The sequence below is a fragment of the Balaenoptera physalus genome (assembly GCF_965194825.1).
Source record: "Balaenoptera physalus genome assembly, chromosome: 2".
NCBI classification, from domain to species: domain Eukaryota; kingdom Metazoa; phylum Chordata; class Mammalia; order Artiodactyla; family Balaenopteridae; genus Balaenoptera; species Balaenoptera physalus.
The window spans coordinates 36,766,403-36,791,582 of NC_138883.1; the positions used below are offsets into that span (position 1 = coordinate 36,766,403).

A 25,180-nucleotide genomic window follows, 5' to 3' on the forward strand; every position below is an offset into this window, starting at 1 on the left:
CGCAGGCGCTCTGGGCTCCGTCAACAAGCCGGGCTGGCGACGACTGTTTACAGTTCCTTATGGGATTTGTAGTTTTTCTGGAGCTAGCTGGGCCGTCAGTCAAAGCGACAAGAACTACAAGTCTCGGCGGCCCCAGCGTGACGAGCCTGGTCACGTGGGAGGGGGCCGACCGGGCGTGCGTGCCGCCGTTGATCCGGTGCTGCAGTGAGGAGGTGGTTCTCGCCCGTGTTGTGTGTGTGTGTGTGTGTGTGTGTGTGTGTGAGTGAGAGAGCGAGTGAGTGAGTGAGTGTGTGTGTGGGGGGACTCGGCTTGTTGTTGTCGGTGACTTCCCCCTCCCCTCCACCCCTCCCCCTTCCCCGCCGCCGCTGCAGTGGCCGCTCCCTGGGCCGTAGGAAATGAGCGATAACGATGACATCGAGGTGGAGAGCGACGTGAGTCCTGGGGCTTCTTCCTTCCCTTGCGGGTTGTCAGGCGGGGACAGCGGCCGGGGTTCTCAGCAGGGCGACGGCGGCAGGGGGCCGGGCAGCCGCCGCCTCCTTCCCCTTCCTCACCCTGGGCCGGGACCGCCTCCGTCGCGCTCCCGGCTCGCTCTCCTCCGGGCTCTTGGCCGGAGCGGCCTTCTGGGACTGGAGGTGGGGAGGAGACACGCGGCCTCTGGGACCCCCACCTCCCCCGGTGGAGGAAGGTGCTGCGGCCTCCCGTTCCCACCCTATCCAGTTCAGGATCCGGGGGACAGGGACGGGGTGCGCCCGGGATCCCATTGTCCGGATCCTGGGGAAGGGCACCGCGCTTAGGACCTGCTCCCTTGGCCCGCGACCCCCTCCTCCCGTGACCCGCGGCGGATCCTGGCGGGTGAAGGAGGGCGGAGAGGGCTTGGGACTGCCCAGACGCCCTGAGCTGGGTGCGAGGAGAGGAGACAGTGCTCTGGACCCCCTCTGTCCCGGGTCGGATCCCGGAAGGAGGGGCGGCGCTCGGGACCCCCCTGCCCCGCTACCGGATCCCGCTAGGGGGGATGGGGGCGTGGGATAGGGAGGGGGGGTAGGGCTGACTCCCCACCCGCCGCTTCCTCTGCCGCCGGCATTTTCTTTCTTATTATTGAATGTGAAGTGTAAAAATAACTTCTATATTTTCTATTTTTTTTTTCTCTCTTATTCCAGGAAGAGCAACCGAGGTTTCAATCTGCGGTACGTCTCCTACTCTCCGTTTCATTTTCATTTCCGTTCAATTCTAGTCCTTTTTGGGGTCAGAGAGAAAAAGAGATCGTTCTATTACTTTTAATATTGTAGTAAACTCTCCTGTTAACCGCTAAGGTGAGGTGGGGCCTTGTTCTGGGGTTCTAGGTGGGGGGGGGAGGGGTTTGCAAACCTCATAATTCTAGGTTCTCAGGTGGTGAGGTTCAGTGACTGTAGGTGAGTGAGAATTTGTATGCAAGGAAATGAATCCTTCTGTAGGTTTCCGCTGGGGGCTCTAGCTGTCACTATAGAAGTGGGGAATGAGAAACACATCATGCTGAAGTAAATTGTAGTATTATTTCAGGGAAAAGTGGCCAGATTGACTTAGGAACAAGTAGGTTCTAAACCGTATCTTCATAGTTGTGTGAAGTTGAAGCCACATGCAGTAATCACCTTTAACCAAAAGTCACGTGACTTCTGTAGCCCTATGGAATGTAGCACAACCTGGTATTATTCTAATGCAGAAATTGGAAATGTAGAGGGGCCAAAGGTTGAATGTGAACGTGTCACATTCAGCCGCTTATTGTGGTCTGACTATATTTGAGTTGAAGGAGCAGTATAAAGACAATAAAAGAACTGTTGAAATAAAGTGGCACTGTAGAGAGAGGTTTGCTAACAGGTGATGGTTGAGACCATACCGTGTTGTCAATAATTTCTCAGAGTTTGGATGTTAATGTTCTCAGTGAGTGTATGGTTCTGTGGATTAAGACAGACACAAATCTCATGTCCCTAAAGTCCAGTGGGTTGCTGTTACGTGGGAACGAGGGCTTAGTGTTGTCTTACGTTCCTATTTTAAAAGGAAGATTACAAATCCAGACTTTCATGTTATTTTTCTGATTTTTAAAATTATGAGACAATCAAGTTGTTTAGGGGCTTGTTAGAATTTGCAAGATGCCACTTTGAGACCTCTGGTCTAATAATTTCATTATCACAGGATAAAAGCAAGCCCTCTTAATTGTACCTGCTCTTCATTAGAGCACAGATTCTAAGGTTGTCGAAGGAGTTAGGCATTTAGAAAAACTTTACTTATGGAAAGCTGATATTTCCATAAAATCCAAGAATGCAGTTGTTCCAGGGGTTTTAAAATTATCCCTGGGTACTAGTCACTAAAAAAGAATTTGTTTTGTTTTATTTTTCCTTGAAGTATTTGAAGACAATACTTTGAATATTTGAAGTATTGTCAGATACTTAATATTTATACATACGTTTGAAAATTAAATTCCTTTTTTTCAGTTACTATTATCCTTAATAATGTAAACATGGAATTTCATGTTTGGAACACAGTCTACTTAAAACATTTTTTTTCTCCAAGTCTCCGGTTGTAAAATCTGCCCTAGGGCTTGATCAGGATTGGAGGGTAGGGATTGTTTAGGCTTCCTTTGAAGAATCATTATTTAAATTGGAATTATATTGGCTTTCCAGTGAGATAAGGATTTTCTTTGTGAAATTTTGGCTTCCAGTTCTTGAGCGCTTTCTGCTTTTCAGAATGCCCGTCCACATGGCTGTTGATGTAAATCGTTTTATTAAATTATGAAAATGTCCCCACTCTCCTAGAGTGCTCATCTCATTGTCTGGTCTGGAGGTTTTCAGTTCGCTGTTAAGGTGCTTAGGATTGGATTTTTCCCTTTGATTTTGGAGGGTGGGCAGAGGGAGTGGTTCTGACCCTTTGTTTTTAATTTGACACATCTACTTGCTGAGATATTTAAATATTATCTGTTACAAGATAATCACAATGGCATAGAGAGAAGAAGCAATAGACACATTTCGTAGCATATCAAGCAATTATTGTGAACACATAGGGTAAAAAGGATTTTTTTTTTCTCTGTGACTATGTTTATTTCCTGACATTTAGTATAGATAAATATATATTTTTTTAATTTTGGGGAAACGGTTCTTAAGCTTTGCCTTAGTTCAGAAAAGGGTGTGGACTGTGAACAACCAAATATTTAGGACTGCAGAAGAACTTTTAAAAAGTTACTTTGAAACAGTCCTGTGGGTCCTAATATAAAAAGAGGTATTCATTCATGTTTTATAATGTCACTGCCATAGCTACAGCCTTACTACAGAAGAAATGTAGGATACTCAGCAATAACAGAGTTAGGAAGTCAGGCGAACAGTAACAGAAAGTGAAACTGATTTGACGAGTATTTTTTTCTGTTGCCTCAGTGCGAACAGAAAACAACTTCTCCGGTGACCAGTAAGCTTTGTTAAAGGAAGTAATCCCAAACAATAATTTTTATTATTAAATTCAATATGTCTCAGAATCCCACTGATATTATCTTATTTTTATTATTTTTTTGGAGGGAAAAAGTTGCATTTCAAAGACAGTTTTCTGGGGCAGGTATATTTCATGCAAGGTGATCTTTGTTCTATTTCTGCTTGGGGTTTTTTTTTTTTTTTTAAAGAATGAATGTATACAAGAAACGTAGGGTTAGTGTGTTAGTCGGAAACCTAAGACCTTTTTCAGCTTATCCTTCATGACAGCTGCACGTGTTTCAGTTACAGTATATCTTTTGGGGGGGTTAGAAACAGATTTGTACAATTCTGTTTCTGGACCTTCCTGGTATGAAATATTTCTAACTTGTCAGAGCTCTTTGTTTCTTTAGAAATTGCAGTGTATTCAGAAGGGAATGAGCTTGGTCACCTTTGAGATTGGAATTTACTCAGGAAACTACTGTCTTTTACCCGGAATTAGTTGCATGGTAGAAGTGCTACGTGATACATGTACTTGGTGTCTGCTTCAAGTGTTGACAGTGATGTGGATGCCAGGTTTGGTTCCTAAAAATACCTGTTGAAGGGTGTTCGTATATTTAAAAGTCTTCTTTCAAGATTCCAGTAATGGTAAAATAGTTGATCAAGGAAAATGGTTATAGTATGATGGCATATTTGGATGATAGCATTCCCAAGTTTTTTTAGGCACCAAGTGATTTTTTTGAATAGCCTGGAAAACACATGTATGTATTGGATATTAAAAATGTATACCAGGCAGTCGGCTTCAAGCAGGAGAGGTGTTGGGAAGTTGCAATTTATATCTCCTATTAAGGACCTTTGTGAATTTCTCATCCTAGCTGCCCATAATTTCATGTTGCAATTTTCATGTTGATTAAAGTGAATTAAGTTGCTTAGAAATTCAGTTTTATTTATCCTATTTGCTTCCTATCAGAAGTAGTAAATAGATCTTTTCTGATGAGAATTTTGAGCCTGTATATTTCCAGTGTTAGTGTTTAATAAGAGTAGCTTATTAAGTAATCATAAGCAACACTATCTTCTTTCTAAAATATAGCCTTTAAATTTCTTAAAGGCAGTAAATGTTTACTGGGCAACTCTAATTCCATATATGGTGGGAATTTTCTATATTGGAATTGAGAAGTTTCCTCTTATAGATGGGGTTAGGTGTCACGTGACCTGCAAGAGAGGACATTGCTCTGGAGAACCTTGGTCATACTTGAATAATGGATCATTCATTTCCCCTTGTAATTTGCCTACCTAGAACTTGCAGGAAATAATGCTGCTGACTGATGTAATGCCTTGAAGGAAGATGTATTCTCTATGCAGTAAGTTGGAAGGAAATAATTTAAAGAGATTTCTTCAGTTTTGAACAGCCCTCCTTAGCTTGAATGACCTACTGCCAGTTTAGCAACTTCTTGGCTAACAAAATAACATTTGCCTTCAACATTTAACAACACTTAAGATAACATGTGCTTGTTAGTGTCAGAGATGGACAAATTGTAGGTGAAGATTTTTATTCTGGCTGCCAGTATGGAAAGTTTGGTGGAAATAATACTGAGAGGCTGAATAAAAACCTTGGCAGAGATGTCAAAGCTGGAATCGATTTGGTGTCGGAGTTCCTGTTGAGCATCTGTGGGCCACTCTTAAGATCACACGGCTCTTTAGTATTTCTGTTAGCCTAGGATGCCCTGAAGGAAGGGTTGTCTGCTGGAAACTGCAAATCCAGCGTACTTAAAGAGTGGCAGCATCCAGCCACTGCTCCTGTAGGATGTATAGGGGAGGTATTTGTGGGCCTGCTGTACAACCCAAGAATGTTTCTGTTGTCTCCTAGAATTTGTTTGGTATCACCCGTTTTCATTATCAAACATCTTTCTCAGTATAGTTGAGAGAAAGCTGACTCATCTGAGTTGAGCTTTATTTGTTCAAGACACACAATTGTTTGGCCCTTCCCCACCTGTTTTTTTTTTTTTTAAACTAGTTTTGAGTTTGTGGGAGGATCTCAGGTGCCTTACACTGGGAGTCTTCAAATCTTGTCCCTTTCAAAAAGGGTTGCCAGCAAGTGAAGATAGTTAACAAAGCAGTGATAAGCCTGGCAACTGGCCCTCCATTTGGATGAGTTGCGGGGGAAGGGAATTCATCCGGCTGGACATTTGGAAATGTTTCCCAAACAGAATTCTCAGTCTTGTGTAAAGGTTTTTCATATGTGTAAAGGTCCTTCAAGCCACTAGAGGTATTATTTAGTTCAGAGTTGCCTGGAATTAGGCATGTTAGTTCTGCATGTTTTTAACTTGCTCTTTCAAGTGAGGCTGGAGAAGAAGAAAAATACATCATTGCCATTGTCTCTGAGAGCTTTAAAATGGACTCTGGTTAAGTGTAGCAGCTTGGGGATGGACATGGCAGCAGGGATTGGTCTAAGATTCCACTCTTCTGCTGGTTAAATTGGGCCTGGAACCACCACAGAAATTCCATCCACTACTTTGAGAACAACAGTCCCCAGCCCAGGCTTTCTACCAGGCAGTGGACTGCTGCCTTTCCTTGTTGAGCCAACTTCTCAAACTTGGCTGGCTTCCCAGATGAGAAGCCAAGATTTCTGCTGATGGTCCACAGCCAAGTTCACTTACAATCCTCTAACCGAAAGACTTGTCCATTTGAGTCCTTTCAGGGCTCAGTGAATGGGAAGGGGGTAGTGCATTGTGGGGATGATTTTGGTGTTAGATTATACTTAGCTCCACCCTTCTAGTGCAGGCCTGAGTGAAACCAAGTCCAACTTGATTTTAGCCTTTTGAGATTTGCAGGACTCTCCCAGAAAGAAAACAGACAATTAGAATTTTATTTGTATCAACAAGAGGAATTGTGGGTAACTGGTGTCACTGCTTCTGTACACAGCTCTTAAGCTGGGAGGAGGGCCAGGAATCAGGGTGATTTAGTAGACAGGAGTATCTTGGGCTGCTGCTGGATACCAAAGCTGGGCGATTATTTTGCATGTAAATAAACCCTCCTAGGGAGTGTGTAGCAAACACAGGAGAGACAGATAGATGCCAAATGCCATCTCTCAGCCCTCTAAGTCTTTAGTCTAAGACCCAGCCAACTTACCTATGTATCAACAGATGACTAGAGGGAATGGTAAGTTAGAAAAGGACTAGGTACTTAAATATGTTTAATTTTTTCAGGCTATTCATACTGCTGATAGAAGGCACCTGCACTTTTCTTGCTCTAATGCTGTATGATACCTTCCTCTAGCGTCAGGTTATCTGATCATTCCCTCCGTTTCCCTGTAAATTCCACATATCCCTGGAGTTCAGCAGACACTCATTTTTACAGAGAATCCAGGCGTAAGATTAGGAGAGCTTTAGAAGTGTTCCAGGCGTCTGTCCTGAAAATAAGTGCTATGCCATGGAGAACCATGGCTGTGATGGGAACCATGTGTCCAGTTCAACAGAGCTATAGGTGAGGTGTGCTCGAGAGACCAGGAAGTGACTAAAATTACCACAGCTGCTCGCAGCCTCTTCTTCCTCTGTAATGACTCAGACTTTTAGGATTAGATACTAGAATTTCAAGTCCTTTCATTCCTATAACTCTTGTCTCTATAGACTTTTGTCCGAACATCTTGTCTAGTATAAAGATTCATTTGAGGCATTCTTGTGCTAAGCCAAGTTATTTACTCCTGTTGCTTCATTTTTAAAATTCCTGGTGCTGTGTCTGGGTAGATTAAAGCTACCTGAACTTCCTCTGTACAGACTTCCTCTTTAGGTTAGCCCAGTGCAACCTTGTGTATTGGGGGTAAATTCTCAGAGTATAGTATTTCCCATAATTCCCGGAGCGCAGATGTGAAGTTCTTGCTTCGGGTTAAGTGAGCGTTTGTGCTTCGTTGGAGGGACCGCCCCTTTAATGGGGACCTGCCAAAGCTCTCTTGCAGTGTTCTCCAGCACCGTCTCTTCCACCTGAAGCCAGTGTATTTTGCCACTGATTACTTGGCAGTCTCTGTCCCTCTCCAGCTGATTGTTCTTTGTGATTCTAAGCAGGACAGGATAAGGAGTTTGGTCTGTGGGTATTTAGATACCGCCAAATAAGCATGACGCGCCACAGGTGCCTGAGGAGATGTATTGAGAATATGTGAGTGTCAGAGGTTTACTGTCTGAGAACCGCCTTTCTGGCAGCCTGTGTGAGGGAAGCCCTTGGCTGAATAGCACCTTAGATGCACTTTAAAAAGTAGGAGCTCAGAGTGCAGTTGGCGTCTATATCAACTCTGTCATAATGATCGCAGATTCATGCATCTGGGTTTTCTAGAGGTTTTCGTTTCTATTGTATGATTTGGCAAGAAGGTCTTAAAACCAGTACCTCTTAGCGAGCTGGAGACCAGAGCAGACTCATGGTGATGGTTTCACATGGAAAGAAACACTGCACCAGTGACCTAACTCCTTTCCTGGGTACCCACCATGGGGAATCTCTTACAGTGGGGGTGATCACGTCTTATGAAGGGGCCCACTGCAGCTTTTCCCTGGTCACCTCCCAGCCATGGACTGGCGGCTGTTGTGTCACATAAGTAAGTTGTGGGAGAAAACTGATGCTGCAGGAGAGTCACACTTTGTCCCCCTGAATAACTTTTATTTTACTTATGCATGAACTGGATGCATCGAGCTACTTTGGATGTTCCTGTCGAAAGCCTTGCTCACCCCTTTCTCCCCCTTTAGCAGAGCCTAATTCTGGAGACTCCTAACTGCCCACCTCGACAAGTCCTTCCCAGTCCAGTCACCTGGGACAGCGCTGACAGCATATACTTCCAGGCTGTACCCACTCACCTGTACCAAGCAGAAGGACTGACATCACTAATGTGCTCTTCCTCCCATTCTTCCAGGCTGACAAACGGGCTCATCATAATGCACTGGAACGAAAACGTAGGGACCACATCAAAGACAGCTTTCACAGTTTGCGGGACTCGGTCCCATCACTCCAAGGAGAGAAGGTGAGTTTATTGAGAAAGCTGATTAGCTTAACCACCACTAACTTGGAACTCACTGTGGGGCTTAGCATGGCACTCACCCTTCTGGAAAGAAATGGAGTCAGGGATATTTGGGTGACATGGTTTCCTTAATCTTTGATTCTTCGGGGAGTCATCACACGCCTTACCTACTGTAGTTCATCCTTAGCAAACGATGTCAGATGTAATGGAGCTGCTTGTTAAGACATCAGTAGGAGCTCTCTTTTAAAATTAGTATTATGTATAATAAATTACTCGTTCAAGAAATTATTATAACTATACAGTGTAATATAGAGAGTAGCATACAGTAGTTCGGGATAATGCTAAGGATTCCTGAGGTCAGTGATTCTCTGGACCTCCATGAGAATTCCTTTTATATGGTTCGAAGTGAGTACTTATTTTAAATGAAACCTCCCAGGAATGTATGTGAACCAATCTGGACACCAGTGATCTCCCAGTCCAACAGTTATTACTTCAAAGGCATGTAAAGAACATTTTAAATGTGGGACTTGAGTAAAGAGACATGTTCATACGAAATGGAAGAAAAAAATAACTACTCTTCTTCCACCATCCCCCTACCCCACTGGTGGCCTTCCAGAAACTGTTTTCCCTGGAGAGGTAGGCACCAGCTGTTTCTACATTTGAAAAACAAAGTCCGAAGCTTTGAGTAAAAAGTCTGTGGGTTAGGGTCACTCCTTGGAATTTGGAGAAAATATGTGTTTGCAGAGTTAGTTCCGTCCTTGACACACAATATAACTGGCTACTCTCTGCAGCTATTCAGTGTGTAAGTGGCAAACTTGGAAGAAGACCTGTGTGTTTTTGGTTTTTGGTTCAATAATGCAGTGTTAAAGAAGCAACCGGAAAAAAAAGCAACCGTTTTAAGAAAAATTGTTGCTTTCAGGTGGGCTTTGAATGGCTTTCCAGATTTAGCTCTGTGGTAGGAGTCCTGGTTTTGTTTGGTTATCCAGAATTAAACTTGGGACCATTATGGTTTCATTTTATTTATACTGCCAGTCTGGTAAGCCACGTGCTTTATACCTTATCTGAGGTGTGGCTGTGTGGCTAAAGGATGGGGTAGGTCTGACCTTTATGAAAAACATAAAACAGGCCATGTAAATACCTAGCATTGCAAAACCAGAATTTGCCCTGGGTTAGGCCTACTTAGTATGCACTTGGCTTAATGGCCTTGGACCAAGGTGCTTACCTGGAATAACAGCATTCCTGGGTACAACATGGTTAAGCACCACAGGAAATCTTTATGATGGGGAGAGAGGCTCACCCTTTTAGTCAGAGTACACATGTACAAAGGATTATCTCTTGTGTTTGTCTGAACTATTGACAGTAGGTGCTTATTCATATGCCATGGTATCAATTAAAGTGGCTTCGGTGAAGTAAATGGACAAGAGCTGCCTTTTTCTAAGTCTCACATCTAATCAGGAGTGGCGCCGGGGCAACGTATCCCAAGAAATGGCCTGTGGATCACCCCCATCAGAATCACTACTGAATCTGTCTTTCTGGCGGCAGGCCTAGAGATCTGTATTTATAACCAGCAGTCAGGTGATTCTTAGGCTTTCTTAAGTTCAAGAACATTTTGGGAGAGGTCAGTCTTAAGAGCTCAACTATACCTTTTTCTTTATCCAGTCTATTTTACATCGTCATAACATTCTTCCTTAAGTCCTTAAAATCACATTACCCTAAATCCTGTTGTCTCCTTTCTTCAAGGAAGATGACAGTTTGAATTTGGTAACCTTACAAACCAAACAGTTGTCATTCTTTGTGGCCTGTTCATTTATTCACTTACTCCATTCAGCAGATACTTACTGGGGGTGTGCTGCATACCAGTCATTGTCCTAGATGTGGGGAATACGGCAGTGAACAAAGTAGACAAAAGCGGAAGCTCTTAGTGTGGTGAGGAAAAGATAGAAAATGAACTAATAATTAAATATATATATCAGATAAGTGCTATGGAGAAAAACAGGGAAGGAAGGGTTGCAGTTTTCATTAGGGCAGACAAAAAAAACACACTGGCAAGGCAACATCTGAGCAAAGACTTGAAGGAAGTGAAGGAAAGAACCATGCATCTATCTGGTGATTAGCATTCCAGGCCAGGGAAGGCAAGTGGAATAGTCCAGGGGCAGGAACCTGGGAGCATTCCTGGGCCTGTCAAGGAGACAGAGGCCAGAGTGGCTGGAGTAGAGTGAGTGAAGGGACTGTGGCAGGAGATGAGGTCAGAGAAGTAGCAAGACTAGGGGAAAGGAGTGGTCGAGGGGCCAGGTTTCTTCTAGCTGATCAAAGCCCCAGTGGAAGTTTACCAGGTGCCTTTCTGATTTCAGAATGCTTTTGTGTGTTCCAGTCCCAATGTTCATGTTGAGCATGAATAAAGGAAGTAAGTGGCTGTTAGCTCTGGTTGAACCCCAGCCCCTTCCCACTAAGTTCCACAATCTTCATTATTTTCCTTCCCCACCAACACTCTTTCACAGGTGCTGCAGTGAGTCTAACAGAATACTTTGGTCTCTCAGACTTCCTAGTTCTCCCTAAATGTTGCAGTTTTTTTTTAAGTGGTATTTGAACCAAAGGGAATTGGGTAATTCTTGATTTGGATTGCAGTAATTAAGGTTCTGACATTATGTAAATAATCATGAAATGATCATTTTGCCCTGTGAGTTTTGGGGGTGCTCAGATCAGTTTCTTGAAGTGAAGGCCCCCAGTCTCCTTTGACTTGTTCACCTTTATGTTCCAGGTGGCTTCTCACTTAGTGTTTGGATTATCTGTCCTACGTGTTCTAATAAGCCTTTTGTTTTTTAAAAAGAAACTAATACTGATTGAATTGGATCCTAACCAAGAATGGGGGATACTTGTACTAAAACAAAAAAAAACAAAAAAAAACCTTTAAATGTGAGACCCAAACTCTATTTATCCTTTGTTTCCTATATTTCTACTATAAAATGGTCACCTTTTACTTAAGTAAAAAATTCAGTATTACCTAATATCTGTATTGCAATGTAAAATGAAAGCTGCACAGCAGTTCTCTGAGGTGAGTACTACACTATTATAATTGGGCGATTACTACTGCTAGGGCTCCTGCCATCCTTAATGTATCAGAGATGAGGAAACAGGCTCAAGATGAGTCTGTAGCTGGACAGAGACTAGAACTCAGCACTGCTGGTTGCCAAGTTCACTCTTTCTGCCCCACCATAGGGGTAAACAATTTAAGGATATTTTAAAGAAATCTTGCTTAAATTCTTATATCTTGTCTTTATATTGGGAGCTTCCCCTGGATAGGGTCAGTAATCTTGGCAGTATGTCATACTAGGGTTGCTACTAAAATATTACCCCCTGAAGTAGCATATGTAGACAACACCGAAGTGCAGAGTTAAGGGTCACTGAAAGTTTATAAATTTGTCTGAGTCCACGTAGCTGCTCTGAGAAATAGATCATTATAGTTGGCAGTCCAGCTGGGTTTTGCCATAGGTCACACTGTTCACAAGTAGACTCTTGAACTCTTGTTGCCTGAGTCTTTTGTTTCCCATAGTTTTTCAGCTGGACATGGAGCCCACAGGAAAGACGGAATGGCATTAGAACCATCAGCCAGTCAACCAGAGTAAGGGAGCAAGGGCAAGAACGACTGTGGTCCCACTTTTCAAAGGAAGACATTACTGTTGTTGAACAGAATTATTCCTTGTTTTGAGGGTCCTCGGTTGGGTGCTAGGGAGTGTTGCCCAATGGCTTGCTGGCACTGCGCTCACGCTGTCATGTGGAGGGCAAACCTGCTGGCGAGCCCATCAGTCTGCCTTTGCGTGGGGCTGTAATTCTGTGCCCACCCCTGGTGAGTTGGCCCCAGCACCTGCACCAGAGTGACTGTATCCAATCACTGTCTCCTTAGCATGGCTGACTTTAGTGAAAGAAGGTTCTGTTTCAGTAGTGCCATATGTAGCTGAGCAGTGGTTTATAGTCATTTTTCATCTTCTAAGTCTCTTCCTAAATGCCTATTTATCATACTTCATTGCTCGCTCAGGCAGTTGTGCTCTGGGTTTCTCCTTTCTGGACAGAGCTATGTTATGTTAAAAAGAGATTATAACCTAAGATGAAAATAAAGAAGAAAAGTGTCTCTTCTAGTCAGCAAGTAAGAGTTCTTAGAGTCAGTGAGTCAGAGTCCCTTTGCTTTAGGTGAGACTCTGAAGGCACTGCCTTTGCCGGCTCCTGTCACAGACGCCGGCTTCTGTCACAGACTCCGGCTCGTGGTAGGTTCCCAGAAAGGAGCTGAGGAGTGAGAGCGCCATAGGAAATGGTGGACTTGCTCAGCTCCTGGACGAAAACCGCCACAGCCCGCATGGTTGTGCTCACGTTTTTAAACGTGAGCACCGTAGAGGTTCAAGAGGTTTAATGCATGGTGTCTACTCTTGAGGATCTTGCTCTTTTGTTGGGGGAGAGGATTATACCTAACAATTAACAATAATAACATGCTGAGCATCAAGTAAGAGGTTAAAACACGGAGCTAATTTGTTTCATCTTCATTAAAGCCCAGTGTCCTTAACAGGTAGATGCTGGAACCAAATAGCCCCTTATACCAGGGAACATAGTAGTTCTTACTGCTGAAGGTCAGTCTCCCTGTTAAACTCACTCAGCACTGTGACCCGGGCTTATCCCAGGTGTAACTGTGTACATATTTGTGTGGCTACTTGATGACTGTCTACCCGTCTCCCGTACTACACTGTAGTAAGTACTGAAGGCAGGGAGAACATCTTTGGTCATATTTCTTCCCTTGGTGCCTGGCACACAGTAGGGAGCAGAGCGAGTGTTTATTGACTGAAGGAAGGAAGCCCTCTCTCCACCTGGCCTTGTTACACTGGGAGGAGCTCACTCTAGTGGACACCCTTTAAGGCAGGCAGTTCATTCAGCAGTAGTGTTTCTACATCATATCTGGGCTGCTAAAGGGGTTGTCTTTTAAATGAAATGTAAACTACAGCCCTACCCATTTCACCCTACTACTCAACAGGGTTATTACCTGGCCAGACTCCAACTTGGGCAGTTCTTTTATTCTTAAATTTTCTACATCTTAAGTTGTTGTCCATAGTTGTCCAGGTCGCCCTTAAGCTCCAGGCTCAGCAACTGTAAATGTACTGATTCACTGAATTCTTTGTTAACTGTATTTTTGCACTGCCAAAGCCTCCAAGGGCTTTTCAGTGCCCATCAAGGTAAGGACTGGCATTCCTTGTTCTCTGAATAAGGTACCCAACTTGCCCTCCTGCTTTTTCTGCTCCTTCCCTTATTGTGAAGCAGTGTACACCCTCCTCTGTTTCCCCAGGAATGTCATCTTCAGGTTTATCTGAGTTCTTTCCTTCCACCAAGGTCCCAACTCCAGCTTCACCACCCAGATGACATTGGGGTTTCACAATGGAGAGACCCACTTACAAGGGCTCCCCAGCTCCCCATGTTTCCTGCCCATGTGCCTTCCTGTGTTTCTCCCCAGTGAGGCCTCCCCTGCCAGTCAGTCTCCACCTGCCCATTTTCAAGGGCCGTATCAAATGCCTCAGCACCCTGAGAACCCTGGGGAATCACTCTCCCTGACACCCCACTGGCCCTTTATGGGGCCTCTCCTATGTCTTCCTTTTTTCTGTGACAGTTCTTATCACCTAACTGAAGGGTGCACTCCTTGAGGGCAGAAGCTTTGTCCATCCTTCTGGAAGTCTCTGCACTACAGAGTAGGGGAGGGCTCACTCCCATAGAGAAGACTAGAGAGTCAGGAAACTCACCGCTTTTCCATCTGGAGATTTGAAAGAAGAGAAATTGGTTACTGGGCCTTCCCTCTAGCATTTCTCTTTTTTTTCCCCCTCTAACAAAATTGCAGAAACTTTGGAAAAATGGGAAGAAGAAAAACAGTCCTTCCATTCCTCTAACACAACTACAACCTTTCCTTTATTCTAAGATTCTAAGACAAGTGGTGTCCAGTGGAATTTTAATGTGAGCCACAAATAGCAGGTAAAATTAATTTTAATAATATATTTTATTTAACCTAATATACAAAAGTAAGTATGACTTCCATATATAATCAGTATAGTAAAAATTATTAGTGGGATATTTTATATTATTTCTTGCACTGTTTTGATAATCCAATGTGTGTTTTATACTTAACAGCACATCTCAATTCAGACTAGTCACATTTCTTTTCTTTTTTTTAATTAATTTGTATTGGAGTATAGTTGCTTCAGAATGTTGTGTTAGCTTCTACCGCACAGCAAAACGAACCAGCCATACATATACATAGATCCCCTCCCTTTTGGGTTTCCCTCCCATTTAGGACACCACAGTGCGTTACAGACTAGTCACATTTCAGTACTTATTAGCCACCTGTGGCTGGTGGCTATTGTGCTGGACAGTGTGGTTCAAAGATGCACTCTCCCCATCCCACACCCCATTTTAACATGACTGAAACTGGGTGCCATCTTAAAGTGGATGTTAAACAAAGCTCGCCCCTTTTTTTTCCTCCCCCAGCAAAGGCTGCTCTTAAATCCATGTGTTTATTGATGGAGTCTAAGAAACAAGAGAATAATGGTGTTATCAATCTGTGTATTCCCCTCTGGTTTCTTCATACGCATGCTTTACATGGGTAAAGGCTATATAGCTTGATGCTTTCACATAACATGCCCTTTCCCCAAGTGATAGAGTGTTCATATTTAGCCATTAGGCATGTTTCTTTTAACCATTTAGGTTGCCTCCAGTCTTTTAACTTTATAAATCATGTAGAGATGAACATCTTGGTGCATGTGGCTGTTTCCATAAAACAGATTCCGAGAAGTTGGATTGCTGGGTCTAGTGGTAAGAACATCTGATTTTTTGCTGTATGTTGCCAAAATGCTTTCCAGGAGGATTGTTTTCATGTCTTCTTTCTTTTCTTTCTTTTTCAAGCAAATACTAAAGATTAGTCTTTTGGTATTGTTTTGAGAGTACCAATTTTACCACCACTGGAATTTTTTTTTTTGGAGGGGGTGACTAATTTAGTAGGCAAAAGGTAGTAATTAATTTTGTATTTTGTTTATTGCCTGTGAGATTAAATCCTTTTCCGCATGTTTATTTACTAGTTGTATTTTCTCTTTGGGGAAACCCTGTGCTCCCATCCCTTGTGGTCAGAGTTTGATGGGGAAATGTCACACCTTCATTTCAGACTACCAAGGGCTCAAGATAAAAGAATACAAAGTTTGAAACATGATTTGTGTTGACCCTTAAACAAATGTCTGGCTCCCAGCTTTAAGCCCTTAATGGGGCATGATAGCTTTGCCTTCCCCTAGTAATCAAGAAAATGGTCCTTTGGGCTTGGAAGGGCCAGGCACAAGAAGCCTTTGAGGGGCCACATGTCTGTGCTGGCTCTGAGCCCACAGCCTTCCAGCCTCCCTTGTTGGCATTGATGGTGGTTCCATTTTGGAATGAACTAGTTTAATACAGACCCGAATTTATTATGCTTTGATTTTTGTTTCCAGAACATGGCTTATTCAATTGAAAATGTACACCAGCTTTGCCCTAGGCCTCCCTTTACCTTACTATGCATAGAAGTTTGTGCAGGTTTCAGAAAATAATGGTTTTATTTTCTTTAAAATAACAAAACGTGTCAGCTGGTGAGTCAGGCAGTAGTTCTTTTTTCATTCCCCAGGATGTGGCGTTTTGGTTCTTGGTGGAACAGGGCAGCTGTAGCATCAGCCTGGTAGGATCTGATTTTGACAGGAGGAAAAAATGATAAATACAGCAAAGATGACTGTTTCTCAGGTCAGCATTAGGACCCTAGGGAAGAGCAATGGTGTCCCTAATGTTAACAAGCTAGTACGACTCTTCTCTTCCTCACCTCTCCCCACCTGCTTTCTAAACAACTTGGATTTTTGTCTAAGTAAACACAAAGATTTGCAGCTCCAGAAATGTGTGGGACTCTTGCCCTATATGAAAAATTTTGAGAACCACTGCCTTAAATGGGATTTAATGACCTTGGATGTCATCCTAAACATCAGTGTTAACTACTTCAAGAATCATTTGGGACCTTTAAAAGGTACTAATTAGAATCAAACTCTTGGCTTTGGGGCCTCTCGTGAAATAGGTAGTTGATGCTTGCTGCAGCACACGAGGTGAGTACACTCTGTGCCCAAACAGAGTTCTGTTTAAGTGGGTGCCTCTGGAGGTTGGGGTGGCCCTTTTCTCCATCTCCTTGCTGCTCTGGGCAGGGATGCAAACAGGCCAGCACCTGCGTCCGAGCAGGAGAGGTGGCACAGGAACCGCTGGGCCCCTCTGCCATGCTGGGTCTTCTCCGCTGTCCATTTTGGGTTTCCCCTTCTTAGGTAATGAAGCCAGAGCAGTGTGGGGGGCCAGCGTTTCCCCTCGCCCAGGCCCAGGTTCAGTCAGTTCTTTCAAGCTAACTTGCATCTTCTGGCTTTTCCTCTGTATTTGCTTCTTCTCTGCTAGGGGTCACTTTGAGTTTCACCTGCCTTTAAAAGAAAAAAAAAAACAATCTTCCTTCAATGCTGCTGTTATTACACGCTACTTTTTTTCCATTTCTTACTTTTTCAGCCTCATTCTAAAAACCAGTCTTCATCTTTGCTTCAGCTTCAGCTCACTCCTGCACCCATTACCTGTGTGAAGATGATTTACCTAAAATCACTCCTTCAAGGAAATCACCCTCACCAGGCTCTTCATTGACATCCTTATAGACAAATTGGGTGACTCTTTGGTAGTCCTTTTCTTCCTGCTCAGACTCTCCAGATTCCATTGATCTTCTTCATTAGTTCCACAGCCTCCTCTGTGGTCCCAAAATAGGGTGTCCTGGAGGCCTGGGTTCAAATCTTGACTCACTGTTACCCACTGGTTATGTAATATCAGGCAAGTTACAGCTCTGTGCCTCAGTTTCCTCATTTATAAAATAGGGGAAATAACACATCAGAGTATTGCCTGAGGGTGCCCGGCATTTAGTAAGTAACTCAGCTGCTGCCATTATCATCATCATTTGTATCGCTGTGTGCAGCCGTGGCTCTGGAACGCGATTGGGCAAGGGCGTCCAATGTCCTTTTGCGTGGCTCCCAGAGGGAAAGAGAAGCCTGACTGCCGCTGTGCATTAAACTACTACCCAGAAGGCCCAATGCCTTTTCGGTGCCCTTGGCCATAGGCCATCCTGTGTCCAAACCATTAAAGAGATATGTTTCTGCTTAGAAAGGCAGAATGAGAATTGGTACCTTCTAATTGTAAAAACTAGCAGGAAAGAAATTATTCAGGTCCTTACTGGGTACCCAAAGGCAACAGTCAATCTGTGGACATGTTGACCTACCAAGTGTTATCTGCTCAGGGACACTCACACGAAGATTGCTGACTTAGCCAACTGGGCACGGTTTAGAAAACAGAAACCAAAAGCCCAGGGCCACTCCATAGTCCAGGCCATAAAGCCCAGGGTTCTTGCTGGCTTCATGTCAGCTGTTCACAGTATAAACTCATAAAGGCAAGGGCCTGCCCACACCTTAACCCTGTGGCAGGTCACATGATCTTGCATGGTTTGTAAAACTGGAAGAGAGGGGATTTTAGTTGAGTCTAGCATTTTCTACCTTCAACCTTTTGCTTTTTCTTCCCTGGACTAGATGCACATGTAAATTTGGGGGAGTTCTGTATTTTGTACTTTAAATTTTTTCTTGTGGGACTTTACTTCTTGTTGAGTACCCTGGAGGGGGCAAAATAAAGTTAATTAAACCATGCTTTTGGACTTAGTAAGTGGGGGTCAGGGATACCCCAAGTGGCCTAGGTGCTTCTACTTAGGCAAGGGGGAGTGTGTGGAGGAAGGGCGGTGCTTATTAGCATTCTGGAGGCTTCGTGCTGGGTTTATTCCAATCTGGCCTTCTATGGAGACCTCTTGATCCCAAGACACTGTTTTCTGAGCATCTATGAATTTTATCTTCATCCGAAAACTGCCTTGAGGTGGAAAAACGTCCATCTCTCATGGCATCTTTCTCTTTGGTTTGTTGTGCTGTGCTTACTTCTCCCTTTTCACTTCGTGGTTTCATGTATAAATATGTGAAGAAGAAACTGGGAGCACTCAGGCTGCTACTCAGTGTGGTCGTTTGTTAAAAATTATCTCTGAACATTTGCAGGCGCCACCAGGGAAGTCCGCAAGTGCTCTCTTGTTCAGAGATTTTGCTTTTTTCTCTTGTGGCAGATGCAAGTGAGCAGTTAAATAAGGGTTAACGTTGCTTTCTGGGAATAACAGTTAGTTGAAAACATAGGCAAATTTAAAGAGAGACTGCGATGTAAATATGCATAACAATTAGATCAGTGATGGAGTGCATAGAATTTGGAAGGCTAGGTGGAGTCTGAGAGAATTTCTCATCAGATAAGGAGTAGCCACGGAGAGAAATACTGTGTCTGCAGTCACAGAGCCCATTAACGACAGGACCTAGGAGGTACCCGTCTCCTGGATTCCTAAACTCTTCTCCCCAGTCTGCCACCCTGCCACCTGTCCTACAATACTTGTTTTTAATCCCATCTCTAGCATCCAGAGAGGCAGAGTATTTTAATTAGTCCCTTCTAAATATGTGCCCCCCTGTTTTTTTTTTCATTTTATCACCTAGTAATTAACCCTAATAAGTCCCCTTTGGCAGAAATGGGAAACAGCTTCTGAAGCGGCCTTGTAGCCAGAGTTGCAAGCCCCCGTTGGTAGGTGCTCTCATTCTTTTCTGCATAAGCTGACTTACTCAACTAAAGAAATAGGCCTGGTCCTGTCCCCACCCTCATGCCCTTGCTTGTGCTATTCTCCCTGCCCAGAGCAACCCTTTCCCACAGATTCCACCTCAGTCTAACCCAGGGTACACTGGTTCAGATAGGAGCCTGTGTGTGCAGCGCCGAGGCTAATGCCTGGCACTCAGAAGGTGATCACCGCAGCCAGAAGCCATCTTTCCCATGGCCTTTCTAATCTGTACTACTCAAGTTACACTTGTTGGTACTGCCCTGTGATTTGTCTGTATATAAATATATTTATCTCCTCAACTACATAGTAAGTTAGCTTCTGGGCAGAAGAAGCCGTGACTAATACATTCTGTTTCCCCACAGTGTCTGCTCCGTGCCTTGTACGTAATTTGCACCAGATAAAAATGGTTGAATATGAACAATTTCCTTTTGAGGAAGTTGCCTTAAGGATGCTATAAGAGGAAAGCCTGGAAACTCTAGTACTTGTGAGGACTGGTGAATAAACCCAGGCCTTCCTAAACCTCCCTGATACCCAGCCCTGCTGAAGTCTATGAGTTGAGATTGTCAGAATATACTACAGGTGGATTTAGTTTTGCTCGCCTGAGTGTGGCTGTTTTCTTTGCCATTTAAGAAGCTTTGCTCCAGTTCAGGTGCCTGAGGTGACTCACCACCATACTTCGGCTACTAGACTACCCTGCCTTGGGCTTCAGTTCTCTTGGCTTTGTACCATTCCACCAGTTCAGCTGGTTGGCTGCCTGGCCATGAGTAACTCTGGCCATGTTTGCAACCTGGAGGGAATCTTCCGGGTACTTTTGACCTCGAGGGGCCGAGTAACCTGACATCCATTTTATTAGCTCATTAACTTGTTCCTCTGACAGGGCAGTGCCTAGGCTACCCACAGCCATGGTAAAGGTGTGGTTGCTTCCTGAAATGGCCCAATCCCATGCCCTTCCTGTGTTGACATCAATCTCTGACAGCTTTCACAAAATTCTCTTTAGCCAGAGAGGCTGAAATCATGACAAAGCAGCATGGCTCAATTGGAACTAGTTAACAACGGTCTGAAAGCTTGTCTGAAATCTAGGACCTTGATGAACAACGTTGTACCCATTCCCATCCTGAGCCACCTCCAGCTGAGATCTTGATCTTGTCTTTCTGGACCAGTTGCCTATAGCCAGGCCCTAGCAGAGAGTGAATGGCCTAAGGTCTCAGTTAAGTAGCATTTTAATGTTTTCAGAATAGCCTGGCTGAACACATGAAAGCAACCTAAAGAACCAAAGGGGGTGGGCAGGGTACAAGTTCAGGAGTAAGATGGACCTGCGTTTGAATCCAGGCTCTACACTCTTATTTTGAATAAACCAGTAAACTTCTCTGAGCCTTGGGTTCCTGGTGGAGCTCCGTCTCTTCAGAGAGAGCCAGTGAGGTAAGCTATGTAAAGCAGCTGGTGCCTTGACTGGTATAAACAAGATTCCCGATAGCACTTACGCCGTTTCCTCAGCCTTGTGCCCCCTCACCCTCCTGCTTCCATTCCCTCGTGCCGTCTTTGCTGAAAGGCATGGTTTCTTCACTGCGTGGACTAGGTCTTTATTTTGTCCCCTTTGCTTTTTCTCATATTGCAACAGGCATCCCGGGCCCAAATCCTAGACAAAGCCACAGAGTATATCCAGTATATGCGAAGGAAAAACCACACACACCAGCAAGATATTGATGACCTCAAGCGGCAGAATGCTCTTCTGGAGCAGCAAGGTGAGCAGCAGAGCTTGTGGGGCATCTGGCCCTGCTGTGCTCCAGCCAGGTCAGGGCTTCGCACCCAGGCCTGCTGAGTCAGAACCAGTTACGGAGCGTGTGCTCCTAAGCAGCTGTGGCCCTGCTTCTTGGGCCTGAGTAGTCGAGTGTAGAGCCATCCTGAGGAAGGACCTGAGCCCTCAGTGAGGGAACAGTGGAGTATAGGGGTTAGACACTGCAGACTCTTTTCTGACCTGCTCTCTCTCCCCTTCTTGGGGCTCAGGTGCTCTGCTTGTCGTAGGGGTCACACCTGGCATCAGGTGTCTCGAAAGAGCTATGAGGTCCCTGAATTGGAGTGTGCTGTGTAAGCGCCACAGAGACTCCAGGTGTTCAGGGACAGTGAGCGCTCCCCGTTGTCAACGGTAGTCCAATCAGGGCAGCCTATGGGCCAGGCCCATGCTGTTCTCCAATGCTCACATCCGCCTTTTCCTACAACCACAGGGGAAAGCGAGAGCTGATCAAGTTCTTTGTTCCTGGGGAATTCACTTCTCTTCCTCCCTCATGGAAGATGCAAGTAAAAGGAAATGCAAGTAACCACCTGGGTTAGAACACCTCAAATAAACTAAACTAAAATAAATGGGTTGACCTTCCAGGCTCAAGATGAGCTGAAACGAGGGATGGGCAGCGGGAGGCGGCAGCGGGTTGGTTACCGGGCCGAGCAGCCTGCATGTAGGGGCTATGTGTCGGAAAGCCCAGGTATTCTGTGTGTATTGGTGACTTGCTTCCAAGTGTCCAGCTTGTCTTTCCAAGTGGATCTTGTACCTGAGAGCTAAGCCAAAACTTTTCTTTGGCTGATACATCTTCTGTCATCCTTTCCTGCTGATGTGTGGCCTTCACACCCTTGTGGAGCCTGGCATTGCCAGGCCAGCTTCGCTGTTATTGCACCACTGGGTCCCACGGGGAGCTCGTGCTCCTGTCTCTGTACTGGGCTTCCACAGCAGGACAGTGACGTCACAAGCCTTCTCTTTAGGGTTGGGTGGCATTGCAGAGTGGCTGGCCACATCCACTGAGCGCTCAGCTCTGGCTGGGAAAGGCGGAGGGAAATGAAGTGTGCAGGTGGAACAGCCACCAGAAGGGAGTTACTCATGAGCCACCCTGAGCCTCGGGGGCCAGCAAGCCCTTCGGAAGAACAGGCTGGACCCTGACCTGAGACTCGGTTACTCCCCCAGTCTCCAGAAGGCTGTAACCCGCTCGCTTGGTTGCCTTTCAGTCCGTGCACTGGAGAAGGCGAGGTCGAGTGCCCAACTGCAGACCAACTACCCCTCCTCAGACAACAGCCTCTACACCAACGCCAAGGGCAGCACCATCTCTGCCTTCGATGGGGGCTCAGACTCCAGCTCAGAGTCGGAGCCCGAAGAGCCCCAAAGCAGGAAGAAGCTCCGGATGGAGGCCAGCTAAGCTCCACGGGGCAGGCCAGCAATAAAAACTGTCTGTCTCCTCCATCGTCTTATCCTCCTTTCAGTTCATCTTTAAAACCCTCAGAACCATTTAAGAGACTCTTTATTTTTTTCTCCTTCTCTTTTTTTTTATTTTATTTTTTTTAATTTTATTTTTACGTAGAAGCTCTTGGACAACAGCTCTCGTTCTCCTTCCCCGTTTCCACTATTTTTTTTTTTTAATGTTTCCCTTCAGGGATTCCCTGTCCCCACCAGGAATATTCAAACCAAAACACCCCAACTTGGCAGCTTTTTCTGTGGAGGACAGACGGCCGGCCAGACCTCTGAGCACATGGTGTCCTGACCACCCACCAGCTCCTCCAGCCCTGCCGGGCGCATGTGCCCGGGGGACTCCTGCCCCTCCCAGGCCTCTCCTCCCGGGCCACCCTCACCGCTGTTTGATAGACTTTGTGAATCTGTGGACTGCTCTACTTTAAGAAGATGACCAGTTTGGAGTAATCAGAATTATTCCCCCTTCTTTTTAAGGATTTTTTTTTCCCCCTAAAAGGCTATTTATCGCTCCTGTTGAAAGACCAGATCCTTGAAGAAGTTTGTGGTATAAAAGGAAGTGGGGACAGATTTGCAGCGCAGAGTCTTTGGCCTGTTTCACTCCTGCTTCTCTCAGCCAGCCTTAGGGAGGGCCGCGTGACACTCGTGTGGTTTGTGGGGGGCAGCAGCAGTGAAGCGGTAGCCGCCAGGGGGTGGGAGGGGGCGGGACAAGGAGGGAGGGTCGGGTGGGGTAGAGGTTTTGTATTGAGGGCCAGTGATGATGTTTTGATATTTATTTCCTGCTACTGAAATTTGAATCTGAGTGAATTGTCCCTATTTCTGATGATGTCGGTATTGCAAAACGACAGATTCATAAAGTAATGATCAAATCTTCCTTTCTTTCCGTGTGTATTTCTAAGAAATAGAGCCAACTGATTTTCTATGTAAATACCAAGAGCGGTTCACCTCATACTAAACCCACACCCCAGTGCAGACCCCTCCCCACCCTCGTCCCCCTCCCCTTCCAGCTGTCCTGGAACCTGTCCCCATTATGTGATCCAGCCCTGGTTCTGGCTGCGGTCCGCAGATCCCAGTGAAGGGTTTTGTGTGTTTAGGCCTCATTTCTTTGTCTTTTTCCTACTCTGTTCCTGGCATTTGCTGATTTCTAGTGTATACTCTGTAGTCTCAGTCTGTGTTTGATTCCATTCCATGGAGATAAAAAGTATGTTGTACATACTGCTGAAGAATTGTCTTGCAAGTTAAGGCTTCCCCTTTACTATAAGACTATAAATAAAAACTTATTTTATCCTTCTTGGTGGTGGTGTCTTCTTGCCCCGGCAGAGGCCAAGATACCTTGGTAGAGGGAAGAGCCCCCTGGATGCCTGGGGGCCTGTGTGGGAGCCTGAGGGAGGAGCCTGCAGGCTGGGCGCGACTGGAAGCCAGAGTGGTTCCCTTTGTGTTCTAAGGGCTCAGTCCAGCCTGGGCAGGGGAGGGTGGCTAACCCAGTGGGGGTGACTTTGCTCATTGGATAGAAGCTTTTAAGGTTGCAACAGGGATGGGGTTACCCAGGGCAACATTTCTGGATCCAGTTCCTGCTAAATAAATGACCCTTGGGGAATTGGTAGCCCAGAGCTGTGAGTTTGGGTTTCTCCTGGTAACGAAACGTCCAGTCCAGGGGTGACTGGTATGCTCTAGGACTTTTCAGTTTCTAGAGAGTTCCGACATGGTAATAGGAGGCAGCAGTGCTGCTACCGGCTGGAAGTCAAGGAGGCTTCAACAGCATCCAGTTAGCTCTACTTGGGCTAGGGACCAACACCGGCCTGAACTCATTTGACCTTGAAAGAAAGGATTTATGGCCAGAATACAGCTCAGCTTTGGTTTTCCTGTCTGGCTGACAGGAAATACTGCTGTTCCTAGTCCAAGGGAGGGAGAGAAGTCAAATCAGTTCTTTGATTTGTCACTCTTTAGAGAGGTGGTGCTGGGGCTCCTATCAATTGGATGTCAAATCCATGGTATCTCGTTTTGGTTAATGGGAGTTGACAGGTGGTGGTGGATCATGTTTCCATAAGAGGCATTTTTTAAAAATATATTTTATTGAAGTATAATTGAATTACAATGTGTTAGTTTCTGCTGTACAGCAAAGTGACTCAGTTATATATATATATATTCTTTTTCATGTTTATAAGAGGCATTTTGTAACGTGATCAAACCAACCCCCAAAAACTATGATCGCGATAAGGAAAACAAGGATGCTGGGAGAGAGCAGTATCCCATTTATTAAAGTCATTCTTTTTAAGACGGAAAGAGACACGAATAAGGGGAAAAAAATGGGAATGAGAGGTCAGGTGATTTCCTAAGCCTTCAAAGTTAGTATGATTTCCTCCCCTTTCATTGCGCTTTACTACATCCCTTTGTATATCTGGACTTAATTGTAGATTCCATATTACACACAGTTGGCTTGGTCAGGCTGGGCCTCAGAACCAAGCTGCAGCTGCGGCCGTGTTGGTGAGGAGATGCAGTGTGAAGCAAACAGTCGAGCCAGCCCTGGGGTAGGGGACGTCCCCGAGAGCCAGTCCCTGGCTCCAGGATATTGGCTGGACAAGGGGTTGAGTTTTAGGCTTCTCAAAATTTCAATAAACCAGTTGGAAGAAAAGGGCCACAACAGGATAGCTGATTCACCTGGGAAAATCCAAACCGCCTGACTGACAAGTGGTGGAGAGGAGGCGGTGCCACTGGGAGCAGCTGCCTGGAAAGGAGAACCAGGTAAGAGCAGCCGGGCTGGAGGTTGTGCTTGCTGAAGGGGACAGATGAAAGCCACAGCTAAGTTCCTTCTG

At 45.1% G+C, this 25,180-nt stretch overlaps 1 protein-coding gene across 8 annotated transcripts; it reads left to right on the forward strand.

Moving 5' to 3' along the window:
• Nucleotides 1–44: 44 nt before the first annotated feature.
• MAX (MYC associated factor X) lies at nt 45–23,660 on the forward strand. Of its 8 annotated transcripts, XR_014261047.1 has the most exons (6): nt 202–431; nt 1,158–1,184; nt 8,317–8,424; nt 20,760–20,883; nt 21,364–21,448; nt 22,133–23,660. XR_014261047.1 is itself a non-coding variant. In XM_082451906.1 (5 exons), the coding sequence occupies exons 1-5, from the start codon at nt 396–398 to the stop codon at nt 22,318–22,320; spliced, it is 483 nt and encodes a 160-aa protein (XP_082308032.1). In that variant the 5' UTR covers nt 180–395; the 3' UTR covers nt 22,321–23,660. The 8 variants fall into 8 exon arrangements, 7 of the variants coding, with proteins under 7 accessions (XP_082308030.1, XP_082308032.1, XP_082308034.1 ...); XM_082451906.1 differs by lacking the exon at nt 21,364–21,448 and having other exon boundaries at nt 180–431; XM_082451905.1 differs by lacking the exon at nt 21,364–21,448 and having other exon boundaries at nt 8,317–8,423; nt 20,753–20,883; nt 22,133–22,463.
• Nucleotides 23,661–25,180: the final 1,520 nt, after the last annotated feature.